The 15,596-nt window shown below is 42.5% G+C and overlaps 1 protein-coding gene across 1 annotated transcript in view; it reads left to right on the forward strand.

The window, feature by feature from the left end:
* CDH4 (cadherin 4) overlaps positions 1 to 15,596 on the forward strand; it is a 611,276-nt gene that overhangs the window by 378,982 nt on the left and 216,698 nt on the right. The window contains exon 4 of the mRNA XM_019548218.1: positions 4,696 to 4,872. Within this exon, the coding sequence (XP_019403763.1) occupies positions 4,696 to 4,872 (177 nt within the window). The remainder of the gene's footprint in view (positions 1 to 4,695; positions 4,873 to 15,596) is intronic.

Raw genomic sequence — 15,596 nt, forward strand, 5'->3', positions numbered from 1 at the left:
CCTGCTCAGGCTCTGAGAGAGAAGGGAAATCATTGCTCCATCCAAAGTAACAGAGGTTCACACTGACTATTTTGAGTGTTATTTTTCAGAGAGCGAGAAATATTTTTTAGCACAAATTCTGCATCCTCATCATTAGTATTATTTGTTTGCAGTGCTGTAGCATCCAAGAGCCTTTGTCACAGATCCTGATTCCATTGTACCAGGCATTATAAAACACAGAACAAAAAGACAGGCCCTACAGAGAGCTGTACCTATGGACCATATACAGTCCTTCTTTGAGTTACTTGCAGTAGCAATCCTTTTGTCATTTTGCTCTGATACATTTGAATGACTAAATATACCTATATTCTGTTATTGCTGGAGCATGAGTATATGATTTCACTAATTCACTATATTCTCTTATTGCTGGAGCATGAGTATATGATTTCACTAATCCTAAGCAGTCTGCCCTGCAACAGTTTCCTTCAACCCCATGTTTTATCTTCACTCACCTTCCTTTAACTTGAGTATGTTCATCCCAGTTTTGGTTCCTACCTGCTTTTGTTGAGCATCTTTATTGAATGACTACATCTTCTTTCTGTCTTCCTTTTATTGACTCTGTTGTTGAAGTCCTTGTTTGCCTGTTAGACATATGGAGCTTGACCACAATGCTACCCATTTTAAATGTCATCTTTTCACAACAGATATGGGAAGGAAACTTTAACAGAAAGTTGAATTAGATTTCCTTGTTGACCAGTACTCAACCTATGCCAGCCTGTTTAAGAGCCTTAGAAATACTTAAAATAGTGACTGTCACAATGCGTTTGTACCCACTGAGCTGCATAGAGAATCAGCAAGAGAAAATAGGATACTTTGGGGCCTGTAATTATAATAATAAGGGACAACTTGTTCCTCTCTGGAACAATTACACTGGTTGGGAGGAGGAGGGGGGCCTTCTTATATACATCTAATGGCTAAGGACAGCCATAGTCCATCTTCTTAGGGGAGCATGGACTCTGCACCCCCAGAACATGCATCTTTTTCCATTCCAGATAATGAGAAGGAGTGAGAGTCCATAGCCACCTTTCCCCTCAAATATCTATGGTGACCTGCATAGCTGGCTGTCAGAGGCAATAATAAGCACCGGGAGGCACAGTTCTTCCCTGAGTCCATATCTGCGCATCTTGCTGAGTAGGTAGATGGAATAATGAACTAAGAGTTAGAAGGCCTAATTCTGCATTTCACCCTGTCCCATTTATCCTGCTTCAGGGAACATAGCCTGGAGGGGAGGATGCTGCTGTTCTGTAGGTAGGCCTTTGGTAGTCAGGTGAGAATTACAGTCGGACTGGGCTTTTCACCTGGACACCGTTGCCGCCCATTGTTCCCTTGCCTGTTCCTGAACCAAATCCATCTTAGGCAGAAGTAAAAGTGAGGTCCAGAACATGGCCTTACAGAAAACGCAAATTGGGGGAGAGTGAAATGGAGTTTACGGTACAGGCAGTCCTCGGACTTACGACACAATTGGTTCCTGGAAACCGCGTCTTAAGTGGAAACGTTGTAACTTGAAACCGATTTCCCCATAGGAACAATATTATAAATGGAGGATTGGCTCCTGAACCCAGGCCTGATACCCTAGTTTCACCAAAAATAACCCAGAATTTTTTACTCAATCAATTATAGAAGGGTAATATAGCTTCATTAATGCATGTATATTCTAAATAGCAATCATATTGCTTTGGAAGGACTTCTTTGAGGTGACTTTGCTGGACTTTTTGAAGGGCTCTTGGTTGGACTGTTTGAAGGGTTTTTGCCTGGAGTCTTCTCAGGCATCTCGGCTGCAGGTTTTCTGGAGCCTCGTCTGCTTTCTCAAAGGAAGTGTCCAGGGATTTTTGGACAGATGTTCTCCACGGAGATGGGCGACGCAGCAAACTTGTTTGCTGGTGTGGCGTAATGTCGGATCAAGCATCATAAAGTCGAAACGGTGTCAATTAATAAGCGCTGTTCATTGCAACTCGAAACGTTTTAAGTCGAGGACTGCCTGTATTAGGAAGTAGAAGGAAGAGTGGTCCATTTTTCCGGTTACTAGTGTGGGTTGTGGAAGACTGGCATTCAAGACCCTGCACGGCAGCAAACTCTCTGTCACCTTGGGGAAATCTTTCTAACGGTGCATGGGGATCTGTTACCTTGCAGGTGTGCTGTGAGATGGTGCGAGGCACCAGAGCTTGTGGTGCTCCACTATTTGAAGAATGAAACTGTATAAGTATCCAGATAGATAATTAGCATTCAGGTGAAACAGAGAAAAATAGAGAACCATTTTATTTTCTGTGGACCAAAAATGTATCTACCTTATTCCACTGCCTTGAGAGACTCTAAAAAGCACAGAGCCAGTGGGTTCAAGTGGGAATGAACAGTTGTTTTGCAATGTGAAAACTGTTTCACAGCAAAAATAAATTGGAAGCCATATTAGCAATTAGTTTAATTAAGCTTCCATATTTACATTCTGAATTTTTTAATTCGGGCTCTAGATCCTTGCATGTTCAAATGAACATGGTATTTTGTTGGGGATTATAGCTAATTGTTGCTGCTATTCCAGGGATGTTCTTCGATATTTCAGTCAGAAGACTGAATAGGTCTGGCATTCGTTCTCACCAGACTTTGTTACTACATTTGTCTCACAGCTTTTAAACAGCAGAAAAACATGTACAACTTATTTAAACAACACAAGAGAAATTAAGGCTCTGAGAACATATCAGCAACAAATGAAGATGAAAAAGTTGGGTTTTTTTAAAAAAATAAATAAAAAAGCTTGTTGTTGCACGGCGTTTTTGAAATTCCACATCCCAAATTCAGAGTCATGTCAACGATTTATTCTAATGTAGGAAAACATCATCGGGAGTGACAAGCAAGCTAGGCACTGTCTAGTCACCTGCCAGCAAATATTTCATGAAAACTAAAAAGGCTGGTACTGCCTTGCTGAGCTGACACTAATTATTTCAGTATACATGGAGCTTTGGGATTTGTTTTAATTCTCAAGTCTGTCCTTAGTTCAGATTCATTCCACTGTGTAAACTCAACCGAGCACAAATTATTTGACCATCCGTTCATAATCTGTCCCCATGTTCACATGCTAATTGCATAAACTGATCCAAATACCTGTTCTCGGAGGAAGCCCAGGAGGGACCAAAAGCCAACTGTAAAACAAAGCAAAAGGGGTATAAAACTTTCTCATAGTGAGTGCCATAAGCCTACTCTGAAACAACCATTTCTGGTGTCTTCTTTGGTACTACTGGCTTTTTGTTGTGTTAAAGGAGAAAAAAGTCTGCAATGAGTTAAAGGGGAAGCCATTGGGATGAGACCTATTAGAAATACTATGCCCTACCCAGGGTCTGCCAAAGCAGTCTTCAACAGCACCTGCGGTGATCCTAGTACAATACCAGAAGTGCCTCTCACGGCTACATTATGATGCTGTTCCCGTGTTCATCCCTAACTAAGCAAGTACTTTAGGAAGTGTATACCAGTGTTGGCCAGTCAAGCAGGGATGCTGTGTCAATGCAGGGTATGAAGAAATATGACAAAGCTTTGTGGTTTTTTCCTGTATCTGGCACACAGTCCTGGCCGTGTTGCCTTCCCAGTCCCACCATGTATTTGTTGCCTTTGAGAAGTGCAGAAAATGTTTAAGTTTTGGAAAAAGTTATCTTCACCAATTTTTGCATTGAACCCATCTCAGATTGGGGGAACTGGCTCGCTAATCTCTTGAGATTGTTCCCTGTACTATATTTCTCTGATTTGGCCTTCTGAAATGTTCACACCTGCAACTCCAAAGCCATGATTCTAGCATTTCTACCAGTGGCAACAGCCATTTTCTTGCAAGTAGGACCAATATTTGCCATGGGCACAATCTTTTTCTTGAACTGGCCAAATGCAAATTGCTGCAAACTTTATTTCCAATATCTTTTGTCTTTGCAAAATAAAACTGAAACCCAAGTCTGGAAGATCACCACATGGTTAAAAAAGAAAGCCATTTGCAAGCTGAGATACAGTAGACCATTTTGCTTTTCACATAACTGAGGACATATATATTTATGCAGTTTAAAACCCCATCTTTAAAAACAAAAAAGACAATTCACATGGAGCTTGAGAGTTTGAGCTAATTAAGCTTTTCAACACAAGAGCAGGATCATCTTCTAGCCCTGAGTTGTTGGACCATCTAACACGCATCTATAAAATCACACAGTGCAGGTCACTGGAGCTATCTTAATGCCAGAGAGCAGGTGAACTTGGTATAATGGAGCTAAACCTACCACTGATGTTGTAGAGGAACTTGTTGGGGTTTTTTTCCTTTTGTATTCCTGACAGATTGTATTTATGATAAATTTGCAGACTTCTTTATCCAATGTGCTGTTAAAGCTTCCTACAGTTGGCATAATGAAGACAATACATTCTGGAAGGCAGCTTGATTTAATAATGACAGCTCCATACGTTTGTGAAAATGAAGTGGCAGCAAAGATGCCAATATAGTTTATTATGCCTTTGTTATGCAGAAATGTTTACATCATGCTAATAATAATTTTTACAACTCCACGCGGCCATGCCGTGCAGACGAGCGCCACTATGGAAATGGTCCTCAAAGTGACTTTTTTTTTTTTTTTTCCCCTAAATGTATTTATTTGGAAGGGACTGTAATTGCTCTTTGGCTTTCTTGTTCCTCAAAAACAGCAAAAAGGAAAGAAGAACGCATCTGCTGACTTTATACAGCAACAGAGTGACACTTTACTGCCATGGCGCCAGCACCAAAATTCGAATGGGCTGAGACGGCAAAAGAGAGACTGGGTCATTCCACCAATCAATGTGCCGGAAAACTCGAGAGGTCCTTTTCCACAACAGTTGGTTCGGGTGAGTAAAACAGCTGAAATAATGAGAATAATGATGATGATGGTGGTGATGATGATGCCATTGGTTTGGTCAACTAACAGACAGTCACCACACCTGCACGATAAGCTGGGTCTGTCCAGTTGTGTTGAAGGCAAAACACGTATCGTCATGTGAAGTGGATGGTCCAAGGTTTCCATCCCCCGCAGACTCTGACTCAACAGCAGTTTAATCACCTGCTTTCAGCCACTCTCTCAAGAGAGACTGCCTAAGCTGCCAAGTTGTTGGTTTTTCAACCCCCTCAATCAGAAAGAGACTGTAGATCCATAGCAAGGAATGGTGATGCCAAAAGGGTGGTGTGGTGCTGCATCCTTAATATCCTTCCTCAGCGATCAGGATGCAGGTGATCGTTACCCTTCTGGTCACAGTCTACAAATGCCCGCCGGGTGATTTAGAAAGGATAGAAATGGTCTTTTCTCTGTTGTTGCAGACAAGACTAGGAGCAGTAGATTCAAGCTGCAGCAAGGGAAATCTAGACTGGAGATTTGGAGGAACTTTTTTTATTATGTGGGTGCTCAGGCTGGAAAAGGCTACCTAGAAAAGTGGAATCTCCATCCTTGGAAACTTTCACAAGGAGGGTAGACAGACGCTCGGCTGGGATGATTTGGTCAGGGATAGTCCTGCCTTGAGAGGGCTGGACTAGATGACTTTGTGAGGTCCTTTCCAGCCCTACTTTCCTATGATCCTTACCATCCTTCCTCAACGATCGGATTCAGGATGCAGATGCATGTTTGGATACCTGAGCAGGGCCTCAGCATGGAAATCTGAATAAAATGAATCCTTCATTAACATGCCCCTCCACCCCCCACTACACTTATTGTTAAGATGATTTTAAACATCAGCTTAGGCTGATGGTATACAGTCATGACATTTGAATGACAAAAAAGAAGGGACTACATGATTGATGCATTGTATTGATTAGATTACCATAGATAAATGTAGCAAAATAGAAACCTATTGAGATGTATTTAGTGCTATGATTTTTGTTTATGGATTGGTAAGAAGAAAGCCACCTGTATTAAAAAAAAAAAAAAAAAAAAAAAAAGAAGACTCACTGATAGGATTTAATTCTTCCTTTTGAAGACAATTGAGACATAATTGCAAAATTTCAGAATTTGGAAAAAGTGATGGTGCGTGATTTGCCTCCCTTGTCAAGAAAGTCACCCTGCTCTTTCTGAAACAATGCTTACTGAGGCCTTTCCTAGATTAAAATGAATTGCCATCATTACATGTTCCACACTAATTACCTGATACTTTGCTGCACATGTAATACCTGGAAGGAAAGAGTAATTTGCTAAACGCCACAAAAGCACGTGGAAACTTGATAACAACTCATGCAGTATCTGAAATGGAGAGGACCTCTTCGACACAGAATGTGTTGGGTCAAGTTGGGTTGTTGGAACAACGTTGTGGGAGACGGTGCAGAGATGACGTGGGATAAAATACTATTAGAACTCACGTAACGTGGTGCCTAGCTCTTGGTTTTTTTTAAAAGAGGAGTTTCTATTGCATTTGGAGTTCCTGTGATATGAAAAATACTAGGGAATCATATGTTTAGCAGGATGCATGTGTAGTGGTATTCAGCGAACATGTGAATTAGATCTCAGGCTTCAGTTTCTGAAAATTGGGTCCATGACATGCAATGCAGAATTAAGGGATTAAAGACCAAATTGTGCCTGTCCACTGCTGAGGTATGTAAGTGGGGAAAGCACAGTGTTATACAGTTGCAGAACAGTCTGGTCCTTTAATGCTGTGCCATATTGATCTTTAGTTGAGTCACTCAAATGTGTTAAGAGGAGAATGACTCGGTAACTGAAACAATTAATTGAACCAAAGGGATCATTTGGGTTCTTTCCTGAAGTCCTGGAAATAAGTGTTACAGAATGAGCAGGCTAATTGCCAAGTGAAATGCTTTACATTGACTTCTGTGCGAGTTTTGCTTGAGCAATGGCTGGGTGACTTGACCCCTTCTTATTAAACTTCGGCAGATATTAACATGATTACTGCTGACGTCCCACTTTACAGCGGCTAATATCACTGAAACACTTGTCCTCGTGATTGGGAGAGGAGACTGGAGACATCCAGAAAGTGAATACTTCCATGTTGGTGAATGTAGCGCTTGTTTCCTTTTATATACAGAGGAGTAAATCTTCATATCTTAAAACAAGGCTGTCCAACTAGCACGCCGCAGGGTGTATGGGGCCTACAGTGGGTTGAGTTGTGGCCCCCAGGCTCCTGCTCAGCTGTTGCTCCAGCTACATCAGCAGCCAGGGTCTCAGAGCTCCCCCATCCTCCTCCAGCTGCTCCAGGGGGCAGGGCCATGCAGCACAGGGAGAGGACGATGAGTCTGGGGCCACGCAGGCATACAGTACAGCGTTGGGAGCTTGGGAATTCATGGCTTGCCCTAGCACCGCCCGCACAGCATGCGGTCCTCTCCAGCGTGGCCCCTGGCTGCTTTAAAGCTGGACAGCCATTCCTTAAACTACCACCAGCTTTGCAGAGACCAGCTAGACAATGCCAACAGAAAGGAACTCCTACCAAATCGCAGAAATAGCTCCCAATATGTTTTTGGGATCTCTTGTATAGCCGGTATAACATTTAGCCATGGTTTAAAATTTGGTGGGTTTCTTTTTTCTCATAAAGCCCAGGACATGATATAATGGAGGGGGAAGCCATACATGAGCAGCATTAAACAAGAAGGCCTGATGTTCTGGGCTCATCTTAGCAATTTTTGTTTTTCGCTAGGTGCACTGGCCCATTTGATAGTGCCCATCAGTGGGGTTTGGGTGAGCTCTGGCACAAGTTATAAGTTCACTAACTAGACTTTGTTCTTAAACTAGGCAGAATAAGATGAATCTGGGTTTTTAAGGACCAGAACCATGCACTTATTTCAGCCTCCATAAACTTCAGATTGCCCTGGGGCATTTTGCTAATACATGTAGGTCAGGATGACCAGAGCATGGATGACCAGATCACAGGTGAAAAGTTATGATCTGATCTTCAAATGCTCATTAGGAGTTGGATTTTTTTTCTTCTATCTGTTTCGCACACTAGAGCAAAAATAGCACATGTAAAGGTGCGGCCTTGAACCCATTTGTGTGAAACAAGGCAGTGTCACAGGATTTTTCTCTCAGAGGTTTTGTAAAGCTTTCCGAGCTAACGATAGTTCCTAGACTCTGAACTTTCCTTTGGTCCCGAGAGCGCTGAAGCGCTTACATTGTAGATGCTGGTGTAGGTAATGAAAAGAAGTCCATACATTATGATATCTGTGAATGGTTCCTGTATATCCAGGATGAAGTATGGAATGGGATGAAAACCTGAACATCTACCCAAAAAAAAAATCACTAGAAATACATTTTTATCCCACTACTCGCTGTTTGCGTTTTTATAGGTCAGACTAATTTGAAATGCATAGGCAAATCTTTTGGGTTCCCTCCTACTCCTGCTTTCTATTGTGAAGGGAAAAATTCCATTTTATGGAAGTTGATTAGTTACTTGTCAGTATTTTTAGCAAGGCTGTGCCTGAATGAAGTTTAAATCATAGCAAAGGTGAATACAGCTTGATGGGAGCCACATAGCTCGAAATGCAGCCCTATCTGGTTGAGCTGGGATCAGCCGTAATTCTTTGCTCGTTAAAGCATTTCATTCTGATAAAATATGTTAAATGAAAAAGTAAAAAAAAACTGAAGAGGAGAAAGAAGCCACAATGTTATTCCTGCCAAAAAAATCCTCCGTTAATTACAGGGTTTTTTTCTTTCAAAGAACATTATGTCTGTTCCTATGCGTCAACCAGTCTAACTAAAGAGAGGAGAATACAAAAAAAGAGAAGAGAAAATTTCTATTTGGGTTTGCTGCTAGGGAAACATCACCAGTGCAAATACAAATTGTGGGCCATTTCCTCATGTGGTGTAAAAGAATGGAGTTTGTTCATCTCGCACCGGATGCGTGTGTGTGTACGCGTGCACACACATGTGCAGGTGTGAGAAGCAGACACGCATGCAAAATGGAGTAGACTGCTGCATAGCCCATAGAACTTCAACAGGCAATTCCTGCAACACAGGGCACCCTTTTTCCATTTTATATAACTGAACATTATCAAATCCAATAACTGGTTGTTGAAGTGGAGTTCACTTGTTTGAAAGCCATCCAGTCTCCATTTAGAAACTGCGAGTGACAATGAGTTTGCCACTTTTCTTGGTATTCTGTTCCAGTGGTTAAATACCCTCAGTGTTTAAGCTGCACCTTCTTTCCAATCTGATGGTTTTGAATTTCAGCTTCCAGCCTTAGCTCTTATTATTCCTCAATTTGCTAGCTCATGGAGCCCTATAATGTCAAATATATTCTCCTTGTGTAAGTACTTACAGATCACAACCAATTCAAAGTTCAAGCCCATATCATTTGTTAGTTGTGCATAATACAGCACCGGGCAAGACCAAGTCAGTTCTCACCAGGAGATGTGACTGCTGGTCTCAGACGTGGGCTCTTAGGCAAACAGGGAAAAAGTGAACCCTGATTCTGGGAGGTCAGTCTCCCTCCCTCATGAAAGGAGGTGGTCAGTCATGTCAGTCTGAAGCCAGACAGAAGGTAGGGTGGTACTAACTGGTTCAAAGAAACCTGAGCTTTCATAGGCAACAGCCGACAGGTGCAACAATGCAGGAAAAAGGTGGTACGGCTATGACCAAGGGCGGATTGATGCATAGGCAAACTAGACACGTGCCTGGGGCCCTAAGTGAAGAAGGGACCCAGTTGTGCTTATTTGGCATATTTTAATTGTTGAGTGAAAAACTAGGGGCCCATGAGTTTGTATGCCTAGGGCCCACTAAAGGGTTAATCCAGCCCTGGCTATGACATGGGGGCAGTGGTGACTTCTGGCTCCTGCCATGCCACCGGCACCACTGTGTGCCTGCAGTGGCAGCTATTTTTTTTCTGTTCCCTTCTGCCCACCCCAGGTACGCCACCACAGCAACCTACTTTATCGGAGGTTTCGAATGGACTGTGGGAGAGGGGCTCAAATAGAAAGGAAGGGGACGGGAGGAAGTGAAAGTGCTCAGAGGCAAATAGTACGTAGATTCGGTTGTGGTGGGGGTGTCATCTGGTCTTTCATTTACCCATATCTCATGGGAATGGCAAAGTACCTTCTTACCCACTATCGATTTCCCTGTTGATTTAACAAAAGGTGTCATTTTGGAACCAAGAGTTCTAGTTTTTTGTATGTCGCCTTATCCATTAGTAACTGAAAAGGATGTTAGGCAGAAAAACATCTACTCACGATAAACATTTTCAGATCGCTGGGTCCTGATAACCTGTGCCTGATAGTCCCAAAATTGCTGACCTGAGGAAATTTCTGGCCACATAAATCTTGAATGCTGGTGAAAATCCAGGAGCTTGGAAATAATGCTGCTGTAGTACCAGAGTTAAACAGGCTTGAGCGTCGTGACTTCAGGTAATTGTGGCCTGACATCAGCTCTGGACAAAATAATAGGAAGGCAGAGGCGAGATTCATTTAATAAAGAATTAAAAGATAGGAATGGCGTTGACACCAGTCAGCACGGCTTCGTCAGACGAACCGGATTTCATTCTGGGGTGAGATTGCAGACTTGGTTGGGAAAGACGAGTGAGTAGATGCAGCGTATTTAGACTTAAGTCAGGAGTTGGACTTAGAACTGTGCGGCATCCTTTTTTGCAAATAGCATACAATATTGATAAAGTGTGTGTCAAACGGATTAGGAACTAGGAAACACAACAGTCGTTAGGAGGAATCGTCCTCAAATGGGGGTTTCCATAGGGACCGGTGCTAGCTCTGACCCTGCTCAACATGATCGTAAACCATCTGGGCATAAAATATAAAATCACCATTGATGAAAACTGGAGATGGCAAGAAGTCTGGGAACGTGCTAAATAATAACTGGACTGGGCAGTCATTCGGAGTCATCAGGATGACTTGTTAAATGTGGCCCATTCCAAAAATTCATTTTGATGCAGATAAATGCAGAGGTTGAGATTTAGGAGTAATGAATGCAGCATTTGCCTGTGGAGAGGGGGTCTGTGTCTTGAAAAGCTGCGATTCTGCAGAGAGGTTAGGCATCATAGTGGAGAAGGAGCTCAAGCTGAGCTCCCAGTGAAGGGCAGTGACCGAAAGGGCTCAAGTGATCCCTGGACATCTAAAGAGAGGGATGGGATTTTTATATCCATCTGTGACATTTGGTGGAATATTGTATCCAGGTCTGGAGTCAACCTCTCATTTATGTATTCATTTCTGTGGGTTAAAATTCCCTGCTACCATTATGTTTTAGATGCCCGCATTTTAAAGGGTGCTGAAAAATTGGCTAGGGTACAGAAGGAAACTGCAGAATTTATTTGAGGACTGGAGAGAATGCTTTATAGTGAAAGATTTAGAAAGCTAAATCTGTTTAGCTTATCAGAAAGAAGATTGAGAGGTGACTTGATTACAGTGTACAAGTGCCTTCACAGGGAGAAAATGCTGGGCACAAAAATGCTGGCTTTTTAATCTATCAGGGAAAAGTATAACATGAACTGGGGACTGGAAGCTGAAGCTAGAAGAATTCAAATGAGGGGGAAGGCACGCGTTTTTAACAGCGATGGTGATTAACCATTGGAACGCACCGTCAGGGGAAGAGATGAATTCTCCATCTCAATAATTTCAAATCAAGATTGAAAGCTGTACATGCTGGCGTTTTGGAGGACATGTTTAAGCTAAGCACAAGTTTCCATACAACGGTTAACACATCTAGCTCAGCTGGGTTTTATTACCTTTCATTTATGTTTGATCAGTCCCTTGTCAGTATCTGCATATTTATTTTTACGTGCTTATTGGTGAAGGTTTTGACTTGGATCTCTCTGCCTGCTACTTCAACCTCCATCATAGGGATAATGCTCCCCTATGACACAAAAGTGTCGTGAGGGTACATTAATTAGTTTTCTGTTAGGTAGTCTTGCTGCGGGGATGAGGACCATAGAAAAACCTTGTAAAAAGAAAAGATGAAAACTCTGTTCTGAACACCAGGTGGATGCTCTGCAGAAAGGCACGGCAGAGCACACGTGTAGTTGCCTTGCTGACTGAGCACCATCCGTCTTGTGCACTGAATGAGGGCTATAGAAAAAAAAAACGGTGTGTTGTCTTCAATAAAATATTATTTCCTTGCACATGAGAGTAAAATTAAGCTGGAAGGTCCTGAGGCCCAGCTGAACTGCATGCACCTACAGAGATATTAACACCCAGCTCTGCACACCCTTGGTCCTGCTGCTATTTTTTCTCAGGACAGTTCACCTCTTCAGAAGGAAATATGAGCTGCAAGGAGCCCAAACGAGCCAAAATTACAGCTGGGAATTTATGTGATTAGAGGAGGAGGTTCTCTTGATCTCAGTCTCTCTTACCTCCGCTGTCAGCAGCAAAGCCTTGGCATAGAAGTATCTGCATCGTGCCTGACACCCGAAACAGTTTCTTGTTCTGGGTTTATCCTCCAAGAAGCTTAGGGCATTTTTACGTATGTTCCAGGACATGGTGCCGGGCGCTTTAATTAGCGAGCTGTGCCAATTAAAAGCACGTGTGCGTCACATGTATCAGCATCCCTGTGCGTCCCCACTCTGAAAAAATGGCAGCAGGGCACTTTGGACTAATGTGTTTCATTTCAAACCGCCCCGACATCATTCTTCCAGTGCAGGGACACCGATACACGAGATGCAGAAGGCTGCCAGAGCACATCAATTTCTGTTAATCGAGTCCGCTCCAACGCGCGCGTCAAAGCGGGCTCCCGCATGTCTGTAGGAGCTCTTAGGCTTTGGGCTGCCTCTAGTTACTACTAAATGCAAAACAGGTACACCATACACAAGACCCATCCAAGGTTAGGCCATCCACTTCAATATTATTATTGTTTTTTTGTTCTGTGTGTGTTTCACTTGGCACCCAACAGGCGCTTGCAAAGTAGTTTTTTATTGTACAGAATCCCTGACACTTTCTATACAACCCGCTGCTTACTGCTGTGGTATCGACAGCTCAGAATCCATTAACTTTTAGCTGCGAGATAGAAAAACAACAGATGGCATTTGTCTTCAGCTAAGAGAAGGTTTGCTGAGTAGAGACCTAGCAAGTGCTTCTCAAAGGGACATCACACCCTGCTTTCCTTGGGAGGCATTGGTTTACTTGATCACAAGTTGACCCAGTACCGTGTGTGTGCATTAACCAACCAGGAAAAATATCGATCCAGCCCTCGCATCATATCCCAAAACTATCACTGTTTTTCTGGACTGTCATCCACCAGGACTCATGAATTCTGCACTCTGGTCACTGTTCAGGGGCACGCAGCTTGCTCCAGATCAAATAGATATGTTCCTGAACGTGTCCTGAGTGAGAAAAGAGTTAAGGTGGACTGAATGGGAGGAGATCAGGCAGGTTTCTTTCTACACCCCGCGCACCGCGCAGCTTGGCCGCACGTGGTGGGACGTGTACATTGCTAACAAAAGTCTGACGCAGCAGGTATGTTTTCAGGGAGTGACGAGAAGCATCGCAGCACCTTCCTGAGCCACAGTGCCTGTCTGAGCTGCTGTCGGGAGGGTCTACAATCCTAACAGCTCGGGGCTGCTTCTCCAAGACGTGATCCAGGCCAAAGTCTGTACAGGAGGAGATGAAGCACAGCAGGGCTCATTTTGGGGGAGTATAGGGACCAAGCCAAAGCCCCTGGTCAGTGTGGGCTTGTGCTGTGTATGTTTTATCAGGACCCCGAGTAACTAAAGAAAGCAAAGTGATTCAGCACATTGCTGTTCTGTTGATACACCCATGCTAAACTGCTTATAAACAAACGGGCTCCTAAATATGCATCATACCATGTAGTCATGGAGCTACAATACGTTCCCCCATTTGCATTCCCCCTGGAGTGTGAAAACTAGATGTCAGTTTAACTCTCCTGTCGTTTTGCAACGTGAAGACTCGATGTCAGCTTAACTCTCCTATCGTTTTGCAAGAGTATCGGGCCAGATCCTGACGGAAATTCAGCTCTGGAAGCTGGTGGGGCTACGGCCGGGTATGCCACCTGGGAATCTGGCCCTAAAAACAGCAGAAGGCCAGTGCTCCTTGGGCATTCACACGCAGCGGTATGGATTGAAAAGTGCAGCTACAGCACAAATGCTCCATTTGAAATTCTCTTACAACAGCATTCAAGCCTATGCTGTAATTATACATATTGTATTTCCTTGTATTCAGACCCAGGGGGAATTTATATTGTCCTTGCTAAAGCCAGAGAGACTGGAAGAAAGCAGTCATTTAATGATTCAGCTGTCTTGGGCTCTATGATTTAATCAATCATATGAAAGAAATTTTTAGACTCTTTGTGTTTAGACTTCTCTTGTCTGAGCAGAAAATGTTCCCTTTTTGAATTGCTTTAATAGCTGTATTTATGCAGCTCAAAGTTCCTTAAGAAATGAAAGTAAAATCAAATTGCTGAGAATGCCTAGATAATTTATTGGAGAATATTCAATTAGAATATATTAATATTTTAGATTTCCATCATTAATTTAATATTCAGAGATTTAATTTAGTCATTGAATTGCTGTAGTACCATGCGTGGGTAGATTGTTAGGCTGAGTGCTTAAAACACCTGCCACAAATGGGTGAATTTCACTTTGATTCCCAAGAGCACAAATGCTTTTCTAGTGACATAAGTCTTGCAGCAGAAATCAAGGCGCTAAATCCTGCCTGTGCCCTGTGTTTTCCAGAAGTGCAGAATGAAATGGTATAATCCTTTAGCAGGCATAAATGCAAGATCTTTATTTATGTCTCCAACTCTAAGTTTGGAAAAAAGATCACTGAGTTGTGGTTCTATATTTAGCTGTGTATGATTTCAAATTTCATTTTTCCCGCGATTTGCCGTTTATTAAATTAGAACCGAGGAATGCCCAATTCAGGTCAGGACCTCAGTCTATTCAGTACTGCATAAATATACATCAGACACAACTGGCAATATCTGAGAGAGCTTAAAAAGGTGGCCCTGATATTTTGCTATTGTCCATATTGTTCTGGAAATGGTAACACGGCTGAAAAATACAAGAAACTGTGCAATGTCGCATCACATTGCCATGAATTGCATAAAAATGGTCCTAGGATCATGGAAAAAGTGGCATGATAACGGAGCAGTTTTGAATTTGCCACAAAACATGATGGGTGGACTTTTCAAAAACGTGCAGCTTTGGCTTAACTCTACCCCATTCACTTCAGTGCTAAAACTCTCCCTGATTTAAATAAAAGCAGGTTTTAGGTTCATGGCAAAAAATATCCCAGGGTTAAATTTTAAGAATTTTGCATTTATTTGTGATAGTTTTCACATGCCTTAATCTCAAACAAATCCTCTGTATTTTTATATTGTTACATTTATATTGTATTACGTGTTCATTTTATACTATCAAATGCTATTGGAAGTGGTTTTGTCTGGTGGCAAATTCTGGTCCAGCCTCCATAATTTACAGGATAAGTTTTGCTTACATCATTTGCATTTGCGTATTTTTGTGTCTGCAACCGGCCGATAGGCACATACATATCAATCGGCATGGATAATTGTCCCATTTGTTAATGCAAATCTGGGCTGTGCGAGCGCTAATATGTGCCACAAAATCAAATGCAAAACGTGAGCCCAAATTTTACCAATCCCACATGGGGAAGGGGTAAGCCACTGAGAATT

This window comes from Crocodylus porosus, unplaced genomic scaffold (genome assembly GCF_001723895.1).
Source record: "Crocodylus porosus isolate Cpor-Errol unplaced genomic scaffold, CroPor_comp1, whole genome shotgun sequence".
NCBI classification, from domain to species: domain Eukaryota; kingdom Metazoa; phylum Chordata; order Crocodylia; family Crocodylidae; genus Crocodylus; species Crocodylus porosus.